The 25,195-nt window shown below is 42.0% G+C and overlaps 2 protein-coding genes across 2 annotated transcripts; both read right to left on the minus strand.

The window, feature by feature from the left end:
- Positions 1–8,256: 8,256 nt before the first annotated feature.
- On the minus strand, positions 8,257–15,451 carry LOC311116924 (NACHT, LRR and PYD domains-containing protein 1 homolog). Its single transcript, XM_084191942.1, has 8 exons — positions 15,313–15,451; positions 14,966–15,180; positions 14,519–14,778; positions 13,793–13,927; positions 13,531–13,663; positions 13,399–13,428; positions 11,244–11,526; positions 8,257–9,531 (listed from the first exon to the last, which is right to left on the minus strand). The coding sequence occupies exons 1-8, from the start codon at positions 15,393–15,395 to the stop codon at positions 9,525–9,527; spliced, it is 1,146 nt and encodes a 381-aa protein (XP_084048068.1). The 5' UTR covers positions 15,396–15,451; the 3' UTR covers positions 8,257–9,524.
- Positions 15,452–17,846: 2,395 nt separating this feature from the next.
- On the minus strand, positions 17,847–24,783 carry LOC311116920 (protein NLRC3-like; the record flags this gene model as incomplete). Its single annotated transcript, XM_084191939.1, has 8 exons — positions 17,847–18,403; positions 18,540–18,586; positions 19,106–19,279; positions 19,731–19,904; positions 19,984–20,157; positions 22,268–24,155; positions 24,335–24,501; positions 24,758–24,783. 8 exons carry the CDS (start codon positions 24,781–24,783, stop codon positions 17,847–17,849), a joined length of 3,207 nt encoding a protein of 1,068 aa, XP_084048065.1.
- Positions 24,784–25,195: the final 412 nt, after the last annotated feature.

The raw sequence follows: 25,195 nt of genomic DNA on the forward strand, positions 1-25,195 counted from the left end.
TACTATCCAGGTCTGTGCCCAAACAGTTTGAGCTTTTAGTTCTAAAAATCCACCTTTCCAGAAATAAATCTCTCACTGTTGCCGCTTGCTACAGACCCCCCTCAGCCCCCAGTTGTGCCCTGGACACCATATGTGAACTGATTGCCCCCCATCTATCCTCAGAGTTCGTACTGCTTGGTGACCTAAATTGGGATATGCTTAATACCCCAGCCATCCTACAATCCAAGCTAGATGCCCTCAACCTCACGCAAATTATCAACGAACCTACCAGGTACAACCCTAAATCCGTAAACATGGGTACCCTCATAGATATCATCCTGACTAACTTACCCTCTAAATACACCTCCGCTGTCTTCAACCAGGATCTCAGCGATCACTGCCTTATTGCCTGCGTCCGTAACGGGTCCGCGGTCAAACGACCACCCCTCATCACTGTCAAACGCTCCCAAAAACACTTCAGCGAGCAGGCCTTCCTAATTGACCTGGCCCAGGTATCCTGGATGGATATAGATCTCATTCCGTCAGTAGAGGATGCCTGGTTGTTCTTTAAAAGTAATTTCCTCTCAATCTTAAATAGACATGCCCCATTCAAAAAATACAGAACTAAGAACAGATATAGCCCCTGGTTCTCCTCAGACTTGACTGCCCTTGACCAGCACAAAAACATCCTGTGGCGTACTGCATTAGCATCAAATAGCCCCCGTGATATGCAACTTTTCAGGGAAGTTAGGAACCAATATACACAAGCAGTTAGGAAAGCAAAGGCTAACTTTTTCAAACAGAAATTTGCATCCTGTAGCACTAACTCCAAAAAGTTTTGGGACACTGTAAAGTCCATGGAAAATAAGAGCACTTCCTCCCAGCTGCCCACTGCACTGAGGCTAGGAAACACTATCACCACCGATAAATCTACAATAATCGAGAATTTCAACAAGCATTTTGCTACGGCTGGCCATGCTTTCCACCTGGCTACCACTACCCCGGCCACCAGCTCTGCACCCTCCGCTGCAACTTGCCCATGCCCCCCCCGCTTCTCCTTCACACAAATCCAGACAGCTGATGTTCTAAAAGAGCTGCAAAATCTGGACCCCTACAAATCATCTGGACTAGACAATCTGGACCCTTTCTTTCTAAAACTAGCCGCCGAAGTTGTCGCAACCCCTATTACTAGCCTGTTCAACCTCTCTTTCGTAACGTCTGAGATCCCCAGAGATTGGAAAGCTGCCGCGGTCATCCCCCTCTTCAAAGGGGGTGACACTCTAGATCCAAACTGTTACAGACCCATATCCATCCTGCCCTGCCTTTCAAAAGTTTTTGAAAGCCAAGTCAACAAACAGATCACCAACCATTTCGAATCCCACCGTACCTTCTCCGCTATGCAATCCGGTTTCCGAGCTGGTCATGGGTGCACTTCAGCCACGCTCAAGGTCCTAAACGATATTATAACCGCGAACGATAATAGACAGTACTGTGCAGCCGTTTTCATTGACCTGGCCAAGGCTTTCGACTCTGTCAACCACCGCATTCTTATTGGCAGACTAAATAGCCTTGGTTTCTCTAATGACTGCCTCGCCTGGTTCACCAACTACTTCTCAGATAGAGTTCAATGTGTCAAATCGGAGGGCCTGTTGTCTGGACCTATGGCAGTCTCTATGGGGGTGCCACAGGGTTCAATTCTTGGGCCAACTCTTTTCTCTGTGTATATCAATGACGTCGCTCTTGCTGCTGGTGACTCTCAGATCCACCTCTACGCAGACGACACCATTTTGTATACATCTGGCCCTTCATTGGACACTGTGTTAACAAACCTCCAAACGAGCTTCAATTCCATACAACACTCCTTCAGTAGCCTCCAACTGCTCTTAAACACTAGTAAAACAAAATGCATGCTCTTCAACCGAACGCTGCTTGCACCCGCCCACCCGACTAGAATCACTACTCTAGACGGGTCTGACCTAGAGTACGTGGACAACTACAAATATCTAGGTGTCTGGTTAGACTGTAAACTCTCCTTCCAGACTCACATTAAGAATCTCCAATCCAAAGTTAAATCTAGAATCGGTTTCCTATTTCGCAACAAAGCCTCCTTCACTCATGCTGCCAAACATGCCCTTGTAAAACTGACTATCCTACCGATCCTTGACTTCGGCGATGTCATTTACAAAATAGCCTCCAACACTCTACTCAGCAAATTGGATGTTGTCTATCACAGTGCCATCCGTTTTGTCTCCAAAGCCCCATATAATACCCACCACTGTGACCTGTACGCTCTTGTTGGCTGGTCCTCACTACATATTCGTCGCCAAACCCACTGGCTCCAGGCCATCTATAAATCACTGCTAGGCAAATCCCCGCCTTATCTTAGCTCATTGGTCACCATAGCAACACCCACCCGTAGTCTGCGCTCCAGCGGGTATATCTCACTGGTCATCCCCAAAGCCAACACCTCCTTTGGCCGCAATTCCTTCCAGTTCTCTGCTGCCAATGACTGGAACAAATTGCAAAAATCTCTGAAGCTGGAGACGCTTATCTCCCTCACTAACTTTAAGCATCAGTTGTCAGAGCACCTTACCGATCACTGCACCTGTACACAGCCCATCTGAAATTAGCCCGCCCAACTACCTCATCCCTATATTGTTATTTATTTTGCTCATCTGTACCCCAGTATCTCTATTTGCACATCATCTCTTGCACATCATTCCAGTGTTAATACTAAATTGTAATTATTTTGCACTATAGCCTATTTTATTGCCTTACCTCCATAACTTGCTAAATTTGCACACTGTATATTAATTGTATTTCTGTTGTATTTTTTATTTATTTTTGTTTTGTTTTACCCCATATGTAACTCTGTGTTGTTGTTTTTATCGCACTGCTATGCTTTATCTTGGCCAGGTCGCAGTTGTAAATGAGAACTTGTTCTCAACTGGTTTACCTGGTTAAATAAAGGTGAAATAAAAAATAAAATAAAAAGGTGCCAACAGTTTATCTCGAGAGAGGGAGAGGTGGAGTGGAGGGAGGAGAGGTGGAGAGAAGGAGGGGTGGAGAGAGGGAGGGAGGGAGGGAGGGAGGGAGGGAGGGAGGGAGGGAGGGAGGGGTGGAGAGAAGGAGGGGTGGAGATTGAGCATAATGCAATATCAAAAGTAGTGCACTATATAGGGAAAAGGGTGTCATTTGAGAGTACGTACTCTATACACTGTGTGGTAACATAGGACCTTAGAGCTTATTGACATAGGATCTGTCTCTCTCTCTAACACACACACACACACACACACACACACACACACACACACACACACACACACACACACACACACACACCTTAACAGAGGTGACGTCACTACATTTACAACACCTCACCTTAACAGAGGTGACTACACTACATTTACAACACCTCACCTTAACAGAGGTGACTACACTACATTTACAACACCTCACCTTAACAGACTGACTACACTACATTTACAACACCAATCCTTAACAGACTGACTACACTACATTTACAACACCTCACCTTAACAGACTGACTACACTACATTTACAACACCTCACCTTAACAGACTGACTACACTACATTTACAACACCTCACCTTAACAGACTGACTACACTACATTTACAACACCTCACCTTAACATAGGTGACTACACTACATTTACAACACCTCACCTTAACAGACTGACTACACTACATTTACAACACCTCACCTTAACAGACTGACTACACTACATTTACAACACCTCACCTTAACAGACTGACTACACTACATTTACAACACCTCACCTTAACAGACTGACTACACTACATTTACAACACCTCACCTTAAGAGACTGACTACACTACATTTACAACACCACACCTTGACAGACTGACTACACTACATTTACAACACCTCACCTTAACAGACTGACTACACTACATTTACAACACCTCACCTTAACAGACTGACTACACTACATTTACAACACCTCACCTTAACAGACTGACTACACTACATTTACAACACCTCACCTTAACAGACTGACTACACTACATTTACAACACCTCATCTTAACAGACTGACTACACTACATTTACAACACCTCACCTTAACAGACTGACTACACTACATTTACAACACCTCACCTTAACAGACTGACTACACTACATTTACAACACCTCACCTTAACAGACTGACTACACTACATTTACAACACCTCACCTTAACAGACTGACTACACTACATTTACAACACCTCACCTTAACAGACTGACTACACTACATTTACAACACCTCACCTTGACAGACTGACTACGACTACACTACATTTACAACACCTCACCTTAACAGACTGACTACACTACATTTACAACACCTCACCTTAACAGAGGTGACTACACTACATTTACAACACCTCACCTTAACAGACTGACTACACTACATTTACAACACCTCACCTTAACAGACTGACTACACTACATTTACAACACCTCACCTTGACAGACTGACTACACTACATTTACAACACCTCACCTTAACAGAGGTGACTACACTACATTTACAACACCTCACCTTAACAGAGGTGACTACACTACATTTACAACACCTCACCTTGACAGACTGACTACACTACATTTACAACACCTCACCTTAACAGAGGTGACTACACTACATTTACAACACCTCACCTTAACAGAGGTGACTACACTACATTTACAACACCTCACCTTAACAGAGGTGACTACACTACATTTACAACACCTCACCTTAACAGACTGACTACACTACATTTACAACACCTCACCTTAACAGAGGTGACTACACTACATTTACAACACCTCACCTTAACAGACTGACTACACTACATTTACAGCACCTCACCTTAACAGAGGTGACTACACTACATTTACAACACCTCACCTTAACAGACTGACTACACTACATTTACAACACCTCACCTTAACAGACTGACTACACTACATTTACAACACCACACCTTAACAGACTGACTACACTACATTTACAACACCTCACCTTAACAGACTGACTACACTACATTTACAACACCTCACCTTAACAGACTGACTACACTACATTTACAACACCTCATCTTAACAGACTGACTACACTACATTTACAACACCTCACCTTAACAGAGGTGACTACACTACATTTACAACACCTCACCTTAACAGACTGACTACACTACATTTACAACACCTCACCTTAACATACTGACTACACTACATTTACAACACCTCACCTTAACAGAGGTGACTACACTACATTTACAACACCTCACCTTAACAGACTGACTACACTACATTTACAACACCTCACCTTAACAGAGGTGACTACACTACATTTACAACACCTCACCTTAACAGACTGACTACACTACATTTATCCTGTGGTATATATTAAGAATATATTACAATAAAGATATGCTGTATTTAGAATATATTACAATAAAGATATGCTGTATTTAGAATATATTACAATAAAGATATGCTGAGGTATATATTTATAATATATTTTCCGTATTGACTGACCTTCATGTCTTAAAGTAATGATGAACTGTGGTTTCTCTTTGCTTATTTGAGCTGTCCTTGCCATAATATGGACATGGTCTTTTACCAAATAGGGCTATCTTCTGTATACCCCCCTACCTTGTCACCACACAACTGATTGGCTCAAATGCATTAAGAAGGAAATAAATTCCACAAATTAACTTTTAAGAAGGCACACCTGTTAATTGAAATGCATTCCAGGTGACTACCTCATGAAGCTGGTTGAGAGAATGCCAAGAGTGTGCAAAGCTGTCATCAATGCAAAGGGTGGCTATTTGAAATACGTCAGAGTAATCTGAAATGGGGGCATTAATTCATGTTCACATTTACAACATAACATATATAGGCATTACATCATTACGACCTTCAGGAAATAATGTCTGGAGGGTGAAAATCCAAAAACATTCTCTTTTGCTCAGAGTTATTTATATCACCTCCACTGTCTGATATTTTAACTTTCTCTATGCCACAAAATCTAAAAGGTAGAAATGTCATGTTTTAGGAAAGAAAGAAAGAAAGACAGAGACAGACAGACAGACAGACAGACAGACAGACAGACAGACTCACCTTCCCGCAAACTTTAGACCATGCGTATTCACCGTTTCTAGCGGTTGAAGTCTTGCATTGCAAGAAGGCAAGTAGATTAGTACATTTACATTTACATTTACGTCATTTAGCAGACGCTCTTATCCAAAGCGACTTACAAATTGGTGCATTAGTATTTTGTGTAAATGTGGGATATGATGGACATGCTAATTCATAACAATAAAAAGGTTAATAACAAGATGCCGTTAGAGAGAAGAGAGAAAATGTATTTCGTTTATCTATGCGTTTTAAAATAATTAGAAATAGACATCTATTTCCTAGGCTATTATTTATTTCGTTTCCATGCTCATTGCATAATAAATTCCTCACCTTTTCTGTGATGGTTTCATACTCACGAGGTAGCATATAGACCTACAACAAGGTTACTGTTCCAACCATCTCTCGTTTAATTGGACCCACTTCACAGCAGTAAATAGATCAGCTATTTCAAGTATTTTGCTCTATAATACCAGGGGTCTCATTTATAAACGTTGCCTACACACAAAATATGCCACAAAACATGCATGTGCCACTTTTCACGCAAATGTTGTCATTTATAAAAACGGAACTTGACCTGAGAATTTGCTGTAAACTTTAGACCATGCGTGCGCACAGTTTCTAGTGGTTGAAGTCTTGCACATTAAGAAGGCAAAAGTAGCCTAGTAGCTTTGTGCAGATGGGGAATATATGACGAGACTCTTATTCAGAACAAAATAACAGGTAGGCCTAGCTAAATATAATAACAAGATGCAATCATTTGCTGCTAGTGAAAATCCATTTATCTTTACATTCTAAAATAATTAGAAATAGGCATATATTTCCTGTTATTGCAGAATAAAGCCTATACTCGCGAAATATCCTATAGGCCTACAACAAGTTCGGATTGGCTACCATTCGTCCCGTCTCTCATTTAATAGGACCCACTTCACAGTAGTAAATAGATCAGCTACAGTATTTCCAGCAGCCTATTTTGCTCTATGCGATCCGATCCGAAGCGCAGTTTAACGTTAGAACAGACGTTTCACCTTTTCCCTTGACGTTTGTAGGCTAAGTCTGAATGATGTAATGTGACATTTCTTGCGTAGACAATATTTCATTTATAAACATAATACATTATCATAATCATTGCATAATAAATTCCTCACCTTTTCTGGCCATGATGAGTTCATATTCCCGATGTAGCCATACAACAAATGACCATGCGCATTTCTCATTTAATTGGGCCTATCAGAGAGGCTATTATTTAAAGTGTTTGCTCTATGCAGATGACAGGGTGCGCGGCGCGGTTTATAACATACAGCAGAATGGAACAGGTGAACAGACAGCTGATCTTTTGGATTGAAGTGTGAAGGCTACCAATAAACTCGTTTATTTTAATTTTTTCGAGTAGACAATGTTTCCGAATTTGTGGGCAGTGAAGCATATTTAGTTTCGGGAAAAAGTGAATGCAAAACATTACTTCATTCCAACGATCTGTTTACAGGTCCACAACTATTTGCAAGTGTTTTTGTCTTTCAGAAACGGTCAGATAGACCGACAGCAAATGTCACTGTAAAATAAAACATTCTGCCAACACCTCCAAAGACATTTGAAGTTCGCCATGGATATGTTCTGTAGATATACTGTCTGGGCCTAATTCCAATACTTCCCAACTATACAGCAAATAAGGTCGTTATTGTCACCATAAAAGATTGATGATGGGTGTATTTCATAACGCTAGTTCATGCAGGCACCGTTTTACAACAGGTCTGATTTTATAACTGCAAACATGAATGCGCCAAGTTTATACATCTCAATGCTTTTGTACACATTTATCAATTTATAAATATTGTGTAGAATCTATCTTAAAATACAACATATAAACGCAATTTTGTTGGTATGCATAGAAAAAGTATGATGTATTAACCAATCCTATGACGCAAACGTAGGAGATCGCCATTGATAAATACCAGTTGTTCTCAGCCTCAGTTCTTGTGTATTACTTTGGCTATTTAGCATTTATAAACGCCCCTAATTAACCAGATATGGTCAAAATCATCCCTTTAAAGCCCGTGGAGAATGTACAAAGCCTTACAATGAAATGAAACAACAAAAGCTAAGAAAAAACTTTTCCAAGACTGAAATAGAGGTGTTAGTGTCAGATATTTAATACAATAAATGTTACGAATTTCAGTAATTTAAAAAAAAAAAAATCACTATCATCATTGTGGGACTTTTATTTTGAAGGAAAATCGCCGAGGTCACGACCTTATTCTTTCTCGGTCTTGTTTATTCATACTGGCAGAACGGAGGTGAAGCGAAGTAGCGGCACCATTGATCTACAATAAGAGGTAGACCCGTTCCCCTACTTCATTATAAATGGACTTCCTATTTCAACACAGTGGGCGGATTCAACACCCATAGGTTCATCTAAAGTCTTCATCCACTTAATACAAGTATTCAGCCTATAAGTTAAGATTCTATCTAGTAAAACTGCAATTACATTATTCAAAAATAATAGCAGTTGGGAGTATTAATGGTATTATAATCAATTTTACATTCCTTTTCACAATGCAACTAGTTTATAATGATAATAAGACCTTTACAGGCTTTGTTACATTCACATCTATTGATAGAATTTGACCGACAATATATTTGATGTGAAAAAAAATCAGCGATTCCGCGAATGGTGGTCCTCAAGAGCTTTGGACGGTGATTTGATGGTCTCCAGAATGGGAAAGTTTGGGAACCGCTGAGCTAGACAGTCACATCTGTGTGGTAACATGATAGGATGGAAAACCAATGATATACAATGATTCTGCAAACCCAAAACAGACTGATTATAATGTATAGTATATGACGTTACATTGAACTAATCACAGTAATCAGAGACCAACTCACACACACAGATAGACACACACAGTATATACAAAGACACACACACACACAATACATTCCTAGGTGAAGAAGTGTCTTAGTCCACAGACTAGGAGACAGGCCTCAGCGTCTTCAGATTAGGTGAAGAAGTGTCTTAGTCCACATACTAGGAGACAGGCCTCAGCGGCTTCAGATTAGGTGAAGAAGTGTCTTAGTCCACAGACTAGGAGACAGGCCTCAGCGTCTTCAGATTAGGTGAAGAAGTGTCTTAGTCCACAGACTAGGAGACAGGCCTCAGCGTCTTCAGATTAGGTGAAGAAGTGTCTTAGTCCACATACTAGGAGACAGGCCTCAGCGGCTTCAGATTAGGTGAAGAAGTGTCTTAGTCCACAGACTAGGAGACAGGCCTCAGCGTCTTCAGATTAGGTGAAGAAGTGTCTTAGTCCACAGACTAGGAGACAGGCCTCAGCGTCTTCAGATTAGGTGAAGAAGTGTCTTAGTCCACAGACTAGGAGACAGGCCTCAGCGTCTTCAGATTAGGTTCTACAAGAAAGAGGATGGAGGAGAAGGGAAGAGAGAGATCAGAAAGTATGGAGGAGAAGGGAAGAGAGAGATCAGAAAGTATGGAGGAGAAGGGAAGAGAGAGAGATCAGAAAGTATGGAGGAGAAGGGAAGAGAGAGATCAGAAAGTATGGAGGAGAAGGGAAGAGAGAGATCAGAAAGTATGGAGAAGAAGGGAAGAGAGAGATCAGAAAGTATGGAGGAGAAGGGGAGAGAGAGATCAGAAAGTATGGAGGAGAAGGGAAGAGAGAGATCAGAAAGTATGGAGGAGAAGGGGAGAGAGAGATCAGAAAGTATGGAGGAGAAGGGGAGAGAGAGATCAGAAAGTATGGAGGAGAAAGGGAAGAGAGAGATCAGAAAGTATGGAGGAGAAGGGAAGAGAGATCAGAAAGTATGGAGGAGAAGGGAAGAGAGATCAGAAAGTATGGAGGAGAAGGGAAGAGAGAGATCAGAAAGTATGGAGGAGAAGGGAAGAGAGAGATCAGAAAGTATGGAGGAGAAGGGAAGAGAGAGATCAGAAAGTATGGAGGAGAAGGGAAGAGAGAGATCAGAAAGTATGGAGGAGAAGGGGAGAGAGAGACCAGAAAGTATGGAGGAGAAGGGAAGAGAGAGATCAGAAAGTATGGAGGAGAAGGGAAGAGAGAGATCAGAAAGTATGGAGGAGAAGGGAAGAGAGAGATCAGAAAGTATGGAGGAGAAGGGAAGAGAGAGATCAGAAAGTATGGAGGAGAAGGGAAGAGAGAGATCAGAAAGTAGGGAGGAGAAGGGAAGAGAGAGATCAGAAAGTATGGAGGAGAAGGGAAGAGAGAGATCAGAAAGTATGGAGGAGAAGGGAAGAGAGAGAGATCAGAAAGTATGGAGGAGAAGGGAAGAGAGAGATCAGAAAGTATGGAGGAGAAGGGAAGAGAGATCAGAAAGTATGGAGGAGAAGGGAAGAGAGATCAGAAAGTATGGAGGAGAAGGGAAGAGAGAGATCAGAAAGTAGGGAGGAGAAGGGAAGAGAGAGATCAGAAAGTATGGAGGAGAAGGGAAGAGAGAGATCAGAAAGTATGGAGGAGAAGGGAAGAGAGAGATCAGAAAGTATGGAGGAGAAGGGAAGAGAGATCAGAAAGTATGGAGGAGAAGGGGAGAGAGAGATCAGAAAGTATGGAGGAGAAGGGAAGAGAGAGATCAGAAAGTATGGAGGAGAAGGGAAGAGAGATCAGAAAGTATGGAGGAGAAGGGAAGAGAGAGATCAGAAAGTATGGAGGAGAAGGGGAGAGAGATATCAGAAAGTATGGAGGAGAAGGGGAGAGAGAGATCAGAAAGTATGGAGGAGAAGGGAAGAGAGAGATCAGAAAGTATGGAGGAGAAGGGAAGAGAGAGATCAGAAAGTATGGAGGAGATGGGAAGAGAGAGATCAGAAAGTATGGAGGAGAAGGGAAGAGAGAGATCAGAAAGTATGGAGGAGAAGGGAAGAGAGAGATCAGAAAGTATGGAGGAGAAGGAGGAGTTCCACCTGAGATAATGATGTGATGATGGTCCTATGATGTAACTACAATAAGATAACAGTCATTTATTACAGACAGAAACACTAAAACATGCTTCCATTCTGGAAAAACAGTTCCTCTTTGATCTGGGTAGCTGTGTTTTTATTGGACCTATATTTAATCATTACACATATTCAAGGGAGGGAGAAATGAAAACTGTCTTACCTAGATTCACTCAAGTCCTTAACAAGATGGTTTTCATGTTCAACGAGAGCTTTGAGACAAGCTCCCGTCACTTCTGGTCCTTTGGGGATGACTGCTTTCAGTAGTTTTCTCATTCGGTCCTGTTCAGTTGTTTCAGCTGTTATTCTGGAGTGCTCTTCTTCACCAATCATGTTCTTTGACCACAGATCATCTGCTATTGGCATTGAGTTTTTGGTTCGCTGAATTAGTTTAGCCCAGTGTTTCTTCAGAAACTCCTCAGCAGGAATGTCAGGGACTGTTAATGCTGAAGGGGGGGTCAATTAAATTAATATGGCTTTAGGGTTAACAGCAGCTGTTTCTACATCTTCCAGTCTCTCCAGTTATCATTCCTCTGATAGTCATTTCTTGTATAGAGCCGACTCCAGGGTTGTGGTCAATTCCAATTAAAGTCAGTCAATTTAAAATAAAAAATTGAAATAATAATTTTTCCTGTTAGGTTTATTGAGAAGTCATTGAAAATAGATTATTAATGTTTTATCAACAATCTACTCAGAATCCTCTAATGTCAAAGTGGGCCTGTCCCCCATACATTCAACATCTGGAAGGTCCCTCAGTCAAGTATCGCATTTCAAGCACAGATTCAACTATATACAAAGACCAGGGATCTTTTTTGAAAGCCTCATAAAGAAGGACAGTGATTGGTAGATGGGTAACAATAACACATCAGACATTGAATATCTCTTTAAGCATGGTCAAGTTAATAATTATTCTGTGGGTGATGTATTAAACCACCCAGACACATCAAAGATACAGTCGTCCTTCTGAACTGAGCTGCAGGACAGGAAGGAAACTGCTTAGTGATGTCACCATGAGGCCATTGGTGATTTTAAAACAGCTACAGAGTTCAATGGCTGTGATGGGAGAAAACTGAGGATGGATCAACAACATTGTAGTGACTCCACAATAATGACTTAAAATAACACAAATATACAGAATAAAAATATTCCAAAACATGCATCTTATATGCAAAAAGGTACTAAAGTAATACTGCAAAAGGAAACGGCAAAGGAATATACTTTTTGGCCTAAATGCAAAGCCTCATGTTTGGGGCAAATCAAACACAACACATCACTGAGTAACTGCCTCCTTATTTTCAAGCACGGTGGTGGCTGCATCATGTTATGGGTATACTTGACATCGGCAAATACTGAGGAGTTTTTCAGGATAAAAAGAAACGGGATGGAGCTAAGAACAGACTAAATCCCAGAGGAAAACCTGCTTCAGTCTACTTTTCACCAGACACTGGGAGAGGAATTCACCTTTCAGCAGGACAATAACCTACAACACAAGGCCACATCTACACTGGAGTTGCTTACCAAGAAGACAGTGAATGTTCCTGAGTGGCCAAGTTACAGTTTTGACTTAAATCTGCTTGAAAATCTATTGCAAGACTTGAAAACTGCAGTCTAGCCACGATGCCCAACATCTTGACAGAGCTTGAAGAATTATGAAAAGAATAATGGGCTAATATTGTACAATCCAGGTGTGTAAAGCTCTTAGAGACTTAGACAAGAAGACTCCCAGCTGTAATGGCTGCCAAGGTGTTTCTAACATGTATTGACTCAGGGAGCTATTTCATTTCTATCAATCTAAATATATATATATATATAAATATTCTTCCACTTTGACATTAGAGTATTTTGTGTAGATTGTTGACATAAAATGACAATTAAATCCCCTTTAATCCTGCTTTGTAACACAATAAAATGTGATGCAGATACTTTTGCAAGGCACTGGGTTTCTGTCTGAATGTTCCGTAGCATTACACACCACTGAACATGACTCATGAAGGTCTTCATCACCCCACTGAACATGACTCATGAAGACCTTCATCACCCCACTGAACATGACTCATGAAGACCTTCATCACCCCACTGAACATGACTCATGAAGACCTTCATCACCCCACTGAACATGACTCATGAAGACCTTCATCACCCCACTGAACATGACTCATGAAGACCTTCATCACCCCAATGAACATGACTCATGAAGGTCTTCATCACCCCACTGAACATGACTCATGAAGACTTTCATCAGTGTCCTTCATCACAACTTGAAGAGACGTTCGCTCTATAACCCGTTTTATAAACCTCGTCCACAAAAACAAACGTACCTATTGGATGAGAGTCTTTGCTGTATTCATCTAAAAGACAAACAAGATAAAACATCATAAAAACATTTTAATAGCATCTGGAAGAAAAGGACATTTATGATTGACATACTGTTCATATATAGTATTTCTTACCTTTTGATACCACTGATTTCCATACTGTCCTCTCATCATCCCCGATTAACTCCATCTCAATGTCAACCCCTGTGTTTCTCATAACCATCTTACAACAGCTTGGTGTGGTGTCTGCAGGTAACAGCTGAATCTTCTGTAGAAGGTCATATGGTGCAACGATTGAGACGACAGACAGAGAGAGAGAGAGAAAGAAATAGAATGATATTCCAGTTATTAATATATAACATGACAGATTCATGTCCTCAGCCTGCTAAAACTGCACCTCTGGATAGATGGAGGAGGAATGGGGATTCTTGACTGCAAACCAACTGTTCAGCTTTAAGGACCCCTTTGGACTTGACAGCAGAAATTCTGAATATCCTTGGGACACCTGATTCTTCTCCCGGTCCCGAACAGCCTACAAAATGAGCAGTGTAGTAGTCAGTCTGAACAATGTAGTCTAATAATTCACACAACATGCAGCTCACTGAGCAATCCTTTTTATCAACCCCCAAAAATGTGTACACTATTTTTTATTTATTTTACCCTTATTTTCCAGGTAATTGACTGAGAAGAGAGTCTATTTTACAGCAACGACCTCGGGAAGTGTTACAGGGGAAAGGGGATGAATGAGCCAATTGGAAGCTGGGGATGATTAGGTGGCCATGATGGTATGAGGGCCAGATAATGAATTTAGCCAGGACACCGGGATTAACACCCCTACTCTTATGATAAGTGCCATGGGATCTTTAGTGACCACAGAGAGTCAGGAAACATGTTTAACGTCCCATGCGAAAGACAGCACCTTACACGGGGCAATGTCCCCTTCACTGCCCCGGGGCATTGGGTTCTCCTTCGAACAGAGAGAAGAGTGCCGTCTACTGGCTCTTCAAATGAATGAGACAGAAATAGATTTTGTAACTTTGTAATCTATATATTTTCAACAACCTATCAGCTTTCCTTTAGTAAGTTTCAACATACTGGTGTCACTTCAATGATGGTGCCTCACCTCTTTCTGACTGGAGTTTCTGAGGAGCATGTACAGCCGTGAAATTACTGTTGCCTTTTTTACTGCCATATAGAGGACCACGTCACAGTGGACATCTACGTTCCAAAAAAAGATATAGCTCAGTATAACAGCGATAGCTGAGAACTTGGGATGGAGAATCTTAGCATGGAATCTGGTGACCTCATGCACTTCCTCAACAGACACTCCATGTTCCTCTACATGAAGAATCTTCATCTCATTCCTCAGGGAATGGTTGGTCCCTGAACAACACAATAAAAAGGAGACAGAAAGACAAATATTATATTATTCATCCAACTAAAACACAAAGAATATGAGGTACCAGATCACAGTAAACTCAAACTCCCAGAATATTCATTTATTCATTCAGGAAGTGAAACTCAGTTACATGGAAATGTCTTTCTGAATACTATGTCTATATGGTTTTACCTAAACAGACAAAGTGTGGCAGATGAACTTCCTCCAGTTCACCTAACTCCATAGTGATGTCCAGCAATGGACCACCTTGTCCGTACTGCATGTCTTTCAGAAGGTGACTGTAGGGATACCAGTTCCTGAAGTGATACTTCAGAATGACATCTCTGTCACACACCCAGCGGAGCCCAGACACTGTGCACTCATAACGCCCTTTGGGTGTCCTGTGCCTGAGGGCAACAACAATATATGGTAGAGAGGGTCAATCGTCAAATGGAGAGGTTGGATTAGAAGCCTATTCCCAAAGGTAATGGGGAAATACACTAGCAAGTGGAATGAAATGTTAAAAGTAGTTATTTTACCTGAACATTGTCACTTCCTGGACAGTGGAAGTCAAGGGTTCAATCTGAAGCCAGTGTGTGGAGTCCTGAACAAGGACAAGCATGTCAGTTATACATATGGGGCCAGTTTCCTGGACACAGATTGAGTCTAGTGCTGGACTTAAAGCATGATCAATGGAACTTTCAATAGAAAGTTATTTAAGGTCCAAGACTAGGCTTAATCTTTGTCCGGGAAACTGGCCCATTAAATGAACAAAGTAATTTATCTAATGTATTTATTCAATGTTACATGGAATGCTGGTGATTGATCCAATTAAACTGTCTAATGACAAAATATGACAGAAGTTAAAATCCTGCATTCCTACAAGCAGAACACAGGACTGTCTAGATCCCAGTATGAATGGTTGGTCAGTACACACCTGGCTTTCAGACTGTGTTTATATTACTAAAGCAGAACACAGGACTGTCTATATCCCAGTATGAATGGTTGGTCAGTACACACCTGGCTTTCAGACTGTGTTTATATTACTAAAGCAGAACACAGGACTGTCTATATCCCAGTATGAATGGTTGGTCAGTACACACCTGGCTTTCAGACTGTGTTTATATTACTAAAGCAGAACACAGGACTGTCTATATCCCAGTATGAATGGTTGGTCAGTACACACCTGGCTTTCAGACTGTGTTTATATTACTAAAGCAGAACACAGGACTGTCTATATCCCAGTATGAATGGTTGGTCAGTACACACCTGGCTTTCAGACTGTGTTTATATTACTAAAGCAGAACACAGGACTGTCTATATCCCAGTATGAATGGTTGGTCAGTACACACCTGGCTTTCAGACTGTGTTTATATTACTAAAGCAGAACACAGGACTGTCTATTTCCCAGTATGAATGGTTGGTCAGTACACACCTGGCTTTCAGACTGTGTTTATATTACTAAAGCAGAACACAGGACTGTCTATATCCCAGTATGAATGGTTGGTCAGTACACACCTGGCTTTCAGACTGTGTTTATATTACTAAAGCAGAACACAGGACTGTCTATATCCCAGTATGAATGGTTGGTCAGTACACACCTGGCTTTCAGACTGTGTTTATATTACTAAAGCAGAACACAGGACTGTCTATATCCCAGTATGAATGGTTGGTCAGTACACACCTGGCTTTCAGACTGTGTTTATATTACTAAAGCAGAACACAGGACTGTCTATATCCCAGTATGAATGGTTGGTCAGTACACAGCTGGCTTTCAGACTGTGCCTGACTCCTGAAGGTATGTAAAAGTGAGAATTGACATTATGACTTACCTCAACATGGTCACAAGTCTTACAGCTCTGAGGAATCCCTGAAGTCAAAAGTAGTTGTTATTTAAAACGGACAATCTCATGTAATAATGAATTAATAAATATTAAACAGACTTGTAATAAAAATGAATGTAAGTGAGCAACAGTCTCAGAATGTACACTCATTATCATACCATAATCTGACATTAGTGTTATATAATGAATGTTTGTGGAAGCAGGAAACAACATGGTTCTGGTCCATGTTTTGGAGATGTTGGGGGCCTGATTTCTGGTAGATCCCAGGATGAGAGCTTAAAGGTAGAGTCAGCTAAATGATGTTGTACGAGCAGCACCGCAGATATTGTGATGAGCAAGATGCCTGACTTCTCTCTCACACAGTATCTGCCCAGGTGCACGGGTTCTCTTCACTCTCTTACAGCGTGGTAGCCACGGGACCAAAACAGAGAAGTTTAGCATCGCGCTCCAACGCTCTTAGTTGTTGTAGAAATTTACCCAATATGATGTTTACTTTGTGCATCTACATCATATTGCTGACTCTACCTTTAAGTTTGTTTTGACCAAATAGATCATGATTGTGTTCCTTGCCTGGGATTCAAGAACGCTTTAATCGTATTTTGATTTTAAAACAATTATCAGTTAACACTCACATATCTGGTCTCTGGTGTTCTCAGGTCCAGACTTGATACAACACTCTCCACCATGGTCTCTGCTGTTGGGAAAGCAGAAGGATAGACTGTGATTAATCTAAATACAACTTATAAAGGCTTTATATAGCATACATACAGTCTTCATAAGCAATACAAAGGGTGTATAAAGGATGACAGAACCACTCCCTATGTAGGGTGCATTGCCAAATGTGACATAACACTATGTCAACTTCCATGAAGTCAATACTGATGGTGACATTACAGGTGACATTGCTTATCTTGATGAAAGCCCCTAGAGACGTGAAGTCACCAGGTATCATTTTAACAGGTTCTGATGCCCTCTTGTGGTTAGAGTGAAACTGACACTACAGTGAGACATAGGAGAGGAAACATCTGTACATCCAACAGAACACATTAAAACACACCACTACTACTAATCGAACTGTCTGTAGGTCCAACAGAACACATTAAAACACACCACTACTACTAATCTAACTGTCTGTAGGTCCAACAGAACACATTAAAACAAACCACTACTACTAATCTAATTGTAGGAATGATTCCAGAGGAAAACACATGATGAAACATTGCTATGACTCACCTTTGAATGTGTTGGTCATCTATCTGACACAGGGTCACTGAGGAGGAGTAAACCACAAACCTAAACCCAGGATAGAGGGGTTCAGTGAATGTGGTGTGTTCTGTGTAAAGGTGTGTCAGTGTACCAGAGGAGGACACGCTATAGAAGGACAAAGTACCAGCTGGCCAGTCCAGATACACTCCAACTCTGTTAGAAACAGGACCAGGGGTGGATCTGCCGACTCCAGCATGGTAAAAGTTATATCCACTGTCATAGCAGAATAAACCCCAGGACTTCCTATTGGTTCCAATCCTACTGTCCTTCTCCTCTCCCTTCCTCTTCATTCCATTGTACACCACACCAATGTCAGCCCCGCCACCATCCCTCTCCACCTCCCAGTAATAACGAGATCCAGATAAGCCTTCTCTGCAGAGAACTTGGGGATGACGGTCAAATCTGTCTGGATGGTCTTCATAATGCTGCTTCTCCTCCACCCGTGTCACCTTCCTGTTCCCCTCAGACAGTATCAGGTTTGGGTTTGCTGTATTTGGGTCCAGGTTGAGATGACAGGCATCTGTAGACAAAAGGAGAGTTTAATCAAACCACATCTTCATATAAAATGTTGTTTTGTAGGTAGAGAACAAGTATTGATTAGTTACTATGTTACTGTAGTTCTGAATATGTAGTTAATTAGGATTGAAGAGACTTACATTTCCTCAGCCCTGGTTTCAGCCTGAACTCTCCACCATGATCCACACTGTAGGAGAAACAGGTTATTGACTGACAAAGACCTAATAAAGCAGTCAACATTTAAACCATATTGTTGTGTTCTGGTGCACTATCCAAGTTCATTACTAGAGACATACAGGTATTCTATCCTACCTACTGCATACAGAACAGAGTACAATTCATTACTAGAGACATACAGGTATTCTATCCTACCTACTGCATACAGAACAGAGTACAATTCATTACTAGAGACATACAGGTATTCTATCCTACCTACTGCATACAGAACAGAGTACAATTCATTACTAGAGACATACAGGTATTCTACCCTACCTACTGCATACAGAACAGAGTACAATTCCAACAGGATATCAGAGATGCAGAAGAAGAGTATTCATGTGGTGATGATGTATGCTGTGTTGGAGTGCTAAGCCTGCTGGGTAAACGTCCCCTGTATTCTACCATCATGTCCTCATGTTACTGAACCTACTACACTACATAGGACACAACCACTGCTCACACTATTAGGACATCTATTCTGACTTACTTCAGCTTCATCAGTTTATCTGTGGGATCCACCAGAGCAGCTGAAAGCAGTCCCCCTGCAGAGTCTCCTGGGGGATTGTAGCTCAGGTCCAGCTCTTTCAGGTGGGAGGGGTTTGACCTCAGAGCTGAAGACAGAGCAGCACAGCCCTCCTCTGTGACCAGACAGCCAGACAGCCTACAGAGAGACACAACAGCTGTCTAGGTTGGTGGACTGGTGTCAATCATCTTGTAGGACACCCATCATTCTGTCCATGACACAAACATTGTGATAAAACATCAGATGTTCAGAGTATTTGTTTTACTAAGCTCAGTACCGACCTGACTGAAACAGCTGTACATACCCCAGTGTGTGTAGTTTACAGTCTGGATCCTCCAGTCCAGCAGAGGGCAGTGTAACTCAGCTCAGTACCGACCTGACTGAAACAGCTGTACTTACCCCAGTGTGTGTAGTTTACAGTCTGGATCCTCCAGTCCAGCAGAGGGCAGTGTAACTCAGCTCAGTACCGACCTGACTGAAACAGCTGTACATTGCCCAGTGTGTGTAGTTTACAGTCTGGATCCTCCAGTCCAGCAGAGGGCAGTGTAACTCAGCTCAGTACCGACCTGACTGAAACAGCTGTACTTACCCCAGTGTGTGTAGTTTACAGTCTGGATCCTCCAGTCCAGCAGACAGCAGTGTAACTCCTGAGTCCTGCAGGTCATTGTCTCTCAGCTCCAGTTGTTTCAGTTGTGAGTTGGGTGAACTCAGGACTGAGGCCAGATCTGAACAGCAACCCTCTGTCAAACCACACTGACCTAGACTAGAGGGCAGAAGAGCACATGATTAACAAATATTTAAAACATCCACATAATAACTCATACTGAAGATATTTAACTCACACTAGTGTCTGTATGTTGCAGAGTGGACTGGTTAGTCCAACACAGAGCAGCTCCACTCCTCTGTCTCCCAGGTCATTGTAGCTGAGGTCCAGTTCTCTCAGGGGGGAGTTTGGTGTCTGCAGAGCTGAAGCCAGAGTCTCACAGGATTCATATGTGAGTTTACAGCCAGCCAGTCTGGAGAGAGGAGATATAGTGATACACTGTTAAATATGCAAAGCTTTAAGAATAATGAGATGCATTAAGACAATAACAGAAGGACACATGATTAACCAATGTTAAAAACATACTAACTCACTCAATACATTTAACCTTAGTTTGATATATTTACAGTGGGGAAAAAATGTATTTAGTCAGCCACCAATTGTGCAAGTTCTCCCACTTAAAAAGATGAGACAGGCCTGTAATTTTCATCATAGGTACACGTCAACAATGACAGACAAAATGAGAAAAAAAAATCCAGAAAATCACATTGTAGGAATTTTAATGAATTTATTTGCAAATTAGGGTGGAAAATAAGTATTTGGTCAATAACAAAAGTTTCTCAATACTTTGTTATATACCCTTTGTTGGCAATGACACAGGTCAAACGTTTTCTGTAAGTCTTCACAAGGTTTTCACACACTGTTGCTGGTATTTTGGCCCATTCCTCCATGCAGATCTACTCTAGAGCAGTGATGTTTTGGGGCTGTCGCTGGGCAACACGGACTTTCAACTCCCTCCAAAGATTTTCTATGGGGTTGAGATCTGGAGACTGGCTAGGCCACTCCAGGACCTTGAAATGCTTATTACGAAGCCACTCCTTCGTTGCCCGGGTGGTGTGTTTGGGATCATTGTCATGCTGAAAGACCCAGCCACGTTTCATCTTCAATGCCCTTGCTGATGGAAGGAGGTTTTCACTCAAAATCTCACGATACATGGCCCCATTCATTCTTTCCTTTACACGGATCAGTCGTCCTGGTCCCTTTGCAGAAAAACAGCCCCAAAGCATGATGTTTCCACCCCCATGCTTCACAGTAAGTATGGTGTTCTTTGGATGCAACTCAGCATTCTTTGTCCTCCAAACACGACGAGTTGAGTTTTTACCAAAAAGTTATATTTTGGTTTCATCTGACCATATGACATTCTCCCAATCCTCTTCTGGATAATCCAAATGCACTCTAGCAAACTTCAGACGGGCCTGGACATGTACTGGCTTAAGCAGGGGGACACGTCTGGCACTGCAGGATTTGAGTCCCTGGCGGCGTAGTGTGTTACTGATGGTAGGCTTTGTTACTTTGGTCCCAGCTCTCTGCAGGTCATTCACTAGGTCCCACCGTGTGGTTCTGGGATTTTTGCTCACCGTTCTTGTGATCATTTTGACCCCACGGGGTGAGATCTTGCGTGGAGCCCCAGATCGAGGGAGATTATCAGTGGTCTTGTATGTCTTCCATTTCCTAATAATTGCTCCCACAGTTGATTTCTTCAAACCAAGCTGCTTACCTATTGCAGATTCAGTCTTCCCAGCCTGGTGCAGGTCTACAATTTTGTTTCTGGTGTCCTTTGACAGCTCTTTGGTCTTGGCCATAGTGGAGTTTGGAGTGTGACTGTTTGAGGTTGTGGACAGGTGTCTTTTATACTGATAACAAGTTCAAACAGGTGCCATTAATACAGGTAACGAGTGGAGGACAGAGGAGCCTCTTAAAGAAGAAGTTACAGGTCTGTGAGAGCCAGAAATCTTGCTTGTTTGTAGGTGACCAAATACTTATTTTCCACCCTAATTTGCAAATAAATTCATAAAAAATCCTACAATGTGATTTTCTGGATTTTTTTTCCACAATTTGTCTGTCATAGTTGACGTGTACCTATGATGAAAATGACAGGCCTCTCTCATCTTTTTAAGTGGGAGAACTTGCACAATTGGTGGCTGACTAAATACTTTTTTTCCCCACTGTATCACATTTTATGTATGTTTCTGCATATTTACCAAGACGTTCAAATAATGTTTAAAACATACACATAATAACTCATACTGAATAAAGTTGACTCACACTAGTGTCTGTATGTTGCAGAGTGGACTGGTTAGTCCAACACAGAGCAGCTCCACTCCTCTGTCTCCCAGGTCATTGTAGCTGAGGTACAGTTCTCTCAGGGGGGAGTTTGGTGTCTGCAGAGCTGAGGCCAGAGTCTCACAGGATTCATATGTGAGTTCACAGCGATCCAGTCTGGAGAGAGGAGATCATCTGTTAGATATACAAATCCTTCAGAATAATGATAATGTATACATCAACTCAATAACAGAACTTACAGTGCTCTCTTGCAGGTTTTCACTACCGGCAGCAACCTCTGATAACCTCTCCCTGATGTGGTGTATGTCTTCAGGTCAAACTCCTCCAGCACCTCCTCTGACATCAGTAACAGGTAGGCCAGGGCTGAACATTGTTGAGGTTCTAGCTCTGTTTCTGAAAGAGTTCCTGATCGCAGGGAGGTTTGCATTTCTTCAACTAGAGAGTTGGCACCAAGTTCATTCAGACAGTGGAACAAGTTGATGATCCTTTCTGGTGAGGATTCCCATTTGATCTTGTTTGAAAGGTACCTGACTGTTCTCTCAACTGTTTCCTCATTGCTCTGTGTTGTACTTCCTGTCTGTGTCAGAAGGCCTCGTAACAGATTCTGATTGGACTCCAGTGAGAGGCCCAGAAGGAAGCGGAGGAACAGGTCCAGGTGTCCATTCTCACTCTTCAAGGCCTGGTCCACTGCTCTCCTGTTTAAGTCATACAACGGGTCTGACTTCATGTCTCTGTACTGTTGTGTGATGACATTTTGGAGTAGGGTTGGAGTGGTTGCTTCATCATAGTCATCGTCAGAGGAATCATCATCATCATCACTACTGACTGCTTTGGGGGGGAAAACGTTTTCCTTCTTGTCCAGACATGATTCTAAAGCATGCACTGCTGCTAGAAACTCCTGAATGCTCAGATGCACAAAGCTGTAGACCTTCTCTTGGTACAGCCCAGATTCTTCTTTAAAGATCTCTGTACACAATGCTGAGTACTCTGATGCCTCTGTGACATCAAGGCCACACTCTCTCAGGTCCTCCTCATAGAAGATCAGGTTGCCCTTCTGCAGCTGTTGGAAAGCCAGCTCTGCCAGTTTCAGGATCATCTCTTTGTCTGACTGAGACAGTTCCTTTGGGTTTGTCTCTGTGGCTTTGTTGTACTTCTTGTTCTTCACAATGATTTGGATGTGCGTGAAGTGTGTGAACATCTGGGTCAGAGTTTTGGGGACTTCATCCTTCTCTGCCTCTTTCAGCATAATCTCAAGGACAGTGGCTGATATCCAACAGAAGACTGGCATGTGGCACATGATGTGGAGGCTCCTTGATGTCTTCATGTGTTTGATGATTTCATTGGCCAGATTCTGATCTGTGATTTTCTTCCTGAAGTACTCCTCCTTCTGTGGATCATTGAACCCTCGTACCTCTGTCACCTGGTCAACACACTCAGGTGGGATCTGATTGGCTGCTGCAGGTCGTGAGGTTATCCAGAGGAGAGCAGAGGGAAGCAGATTCCCCTTGATGAGGTTTGTCAGCAGCACGTCCACTGAGGTTGGCTTCGTGACATCACAGCACCTCTCATTGTTTTTGAAGTCTAGAGGAAGTCGACACTCATCCAGACCATCAAAAATGAAAACAGTTTTGGTTTCACCATCTTCAATGCTGTCAATCTCTTTCAGCTCTGAGAAGTAGTGGGAAAGAAGTTGCATCAGACTGTATTGGTCCTTTTTCAGGTTCAGATCACGGAAAGGAAGAGGAAACATGAAATGAACGTCCTGATTTGCTTTTCCCTCTGCCCAGTCAAGGATGACCTTCTGCACAGAGACTGTTTTTCCAATGCCAGCGATTCCTTTTGTCAGCACAGTTCTGATAGGTTTGTCTTGTCCAGGTAAAGGCTTGAAGATGTCGTTGCATTTGATTGGTGTCTCTTGTGTGGTTTGTTTCTTGGATGCCATCTCTATCTGTCTCACCTCATGTTCATTATTGACCCCTCCACTTCCACCCTCTGTGATGTAGAGCTCTGTGTAGATGTTCTTTAACAGACTTTGGTTTCCATGGTGTCCAATTCCTTCAGATATGTGTTGATACTTGTGTTTCAGTTTAGCCTTAATGTCTTGTTGGACTGTCAGAAGAGTTTGACCTGTAGGAAAACAATGAGAGTTGGGACTCATAAGTGCATGTGTGTGTGTGTGTGTGTGTGTGTGTGTGTGTGTGTGTGTGTGTGTGTGTGTGTGTGTGAGTGAGTGTGAGTGTGAGTGTGAGTGTGTTAGAGGGGCCTTTGTCCCGTTCTTTGTAATATTGTATGAAACACAGTCTTACTTCTTCTGTCCAGAAGGTTGTGTGTGATCTTTAATGCATCCTCACTGTCCAAACTCTCCACTTCCTTATTGTCATCTGGTAATGGTTCCTGGCTGAAAGCAGGTGGCTGATCACTCTTCATTGATAGCAGGCTGGGGGCAGGTGACTCTGCTCTGGGCTTCTGGACACTGAACAAAACAGGGAGGCAGATCACCTCATCAATATCTCATCAGTACCTCATCTACATCATTTCAACAAGTGTATAGCTGAACTCATAGAAGTCCTGATGTTTCTTTATAAAGCTACAGTCTGCAATTGATAAATCGGTTTTTGGCCTTTTAAATGAATGATATAGGCCTACATTTGATGTAATTTGTGAACAATTTTCTCTTCATTAGTTTGATATTTTTAAGAGAACTGTATATTTTACAATTAATCTCTTACCTCTTAGAACTGGTGTCTTGAGTCATTTTAGAGGCAGTGGCCCCCTCCTCTCTCTCCCCAGAGAGACTAATTTTAGAGCCAGTGGTCCCCTCCTCTCTCTCCCCAGACAGACTCATTTTAGAGGCAGTGGTCCCCTCCTCTCTCTCCCCAGAGAGACTCCTTTTAGAGAGAGAGGCCCCCATCCTCTCTCTCCCCAGAGATAATAATTTTTGAGTCACAGCTCACTTACCTACACTAAGAAATAACAGAACAGTCAATATTTTCCGAACATTGCTGAAGTAACATTAACAATGACAACACTTTTACTGTCTGTGGTCAAAGTTCAAACAGAGACTTCATGTTGCATTTAAACATGCACAGTCCAATATGTTATTAATTTGACTTGGATCCCCATTAGCTGACTCCATAACAACAGCTAGTCTCCCGGGTTGGATCCCC

Source organism: Coregonus lavaretus (genome assembly GCF_964263955.1).
Source record: "Coregonus lavaretus genome assembly, contig: HAP1_SCAFFOLD_465, whole genome shotgun sequence".
Lineage (NCBI taxonomy): Eukaryota > Metazoa > Chordata > Actinopteri > Salmoniformes > Salmonidae > Coregonus > Coregonus lavaretus.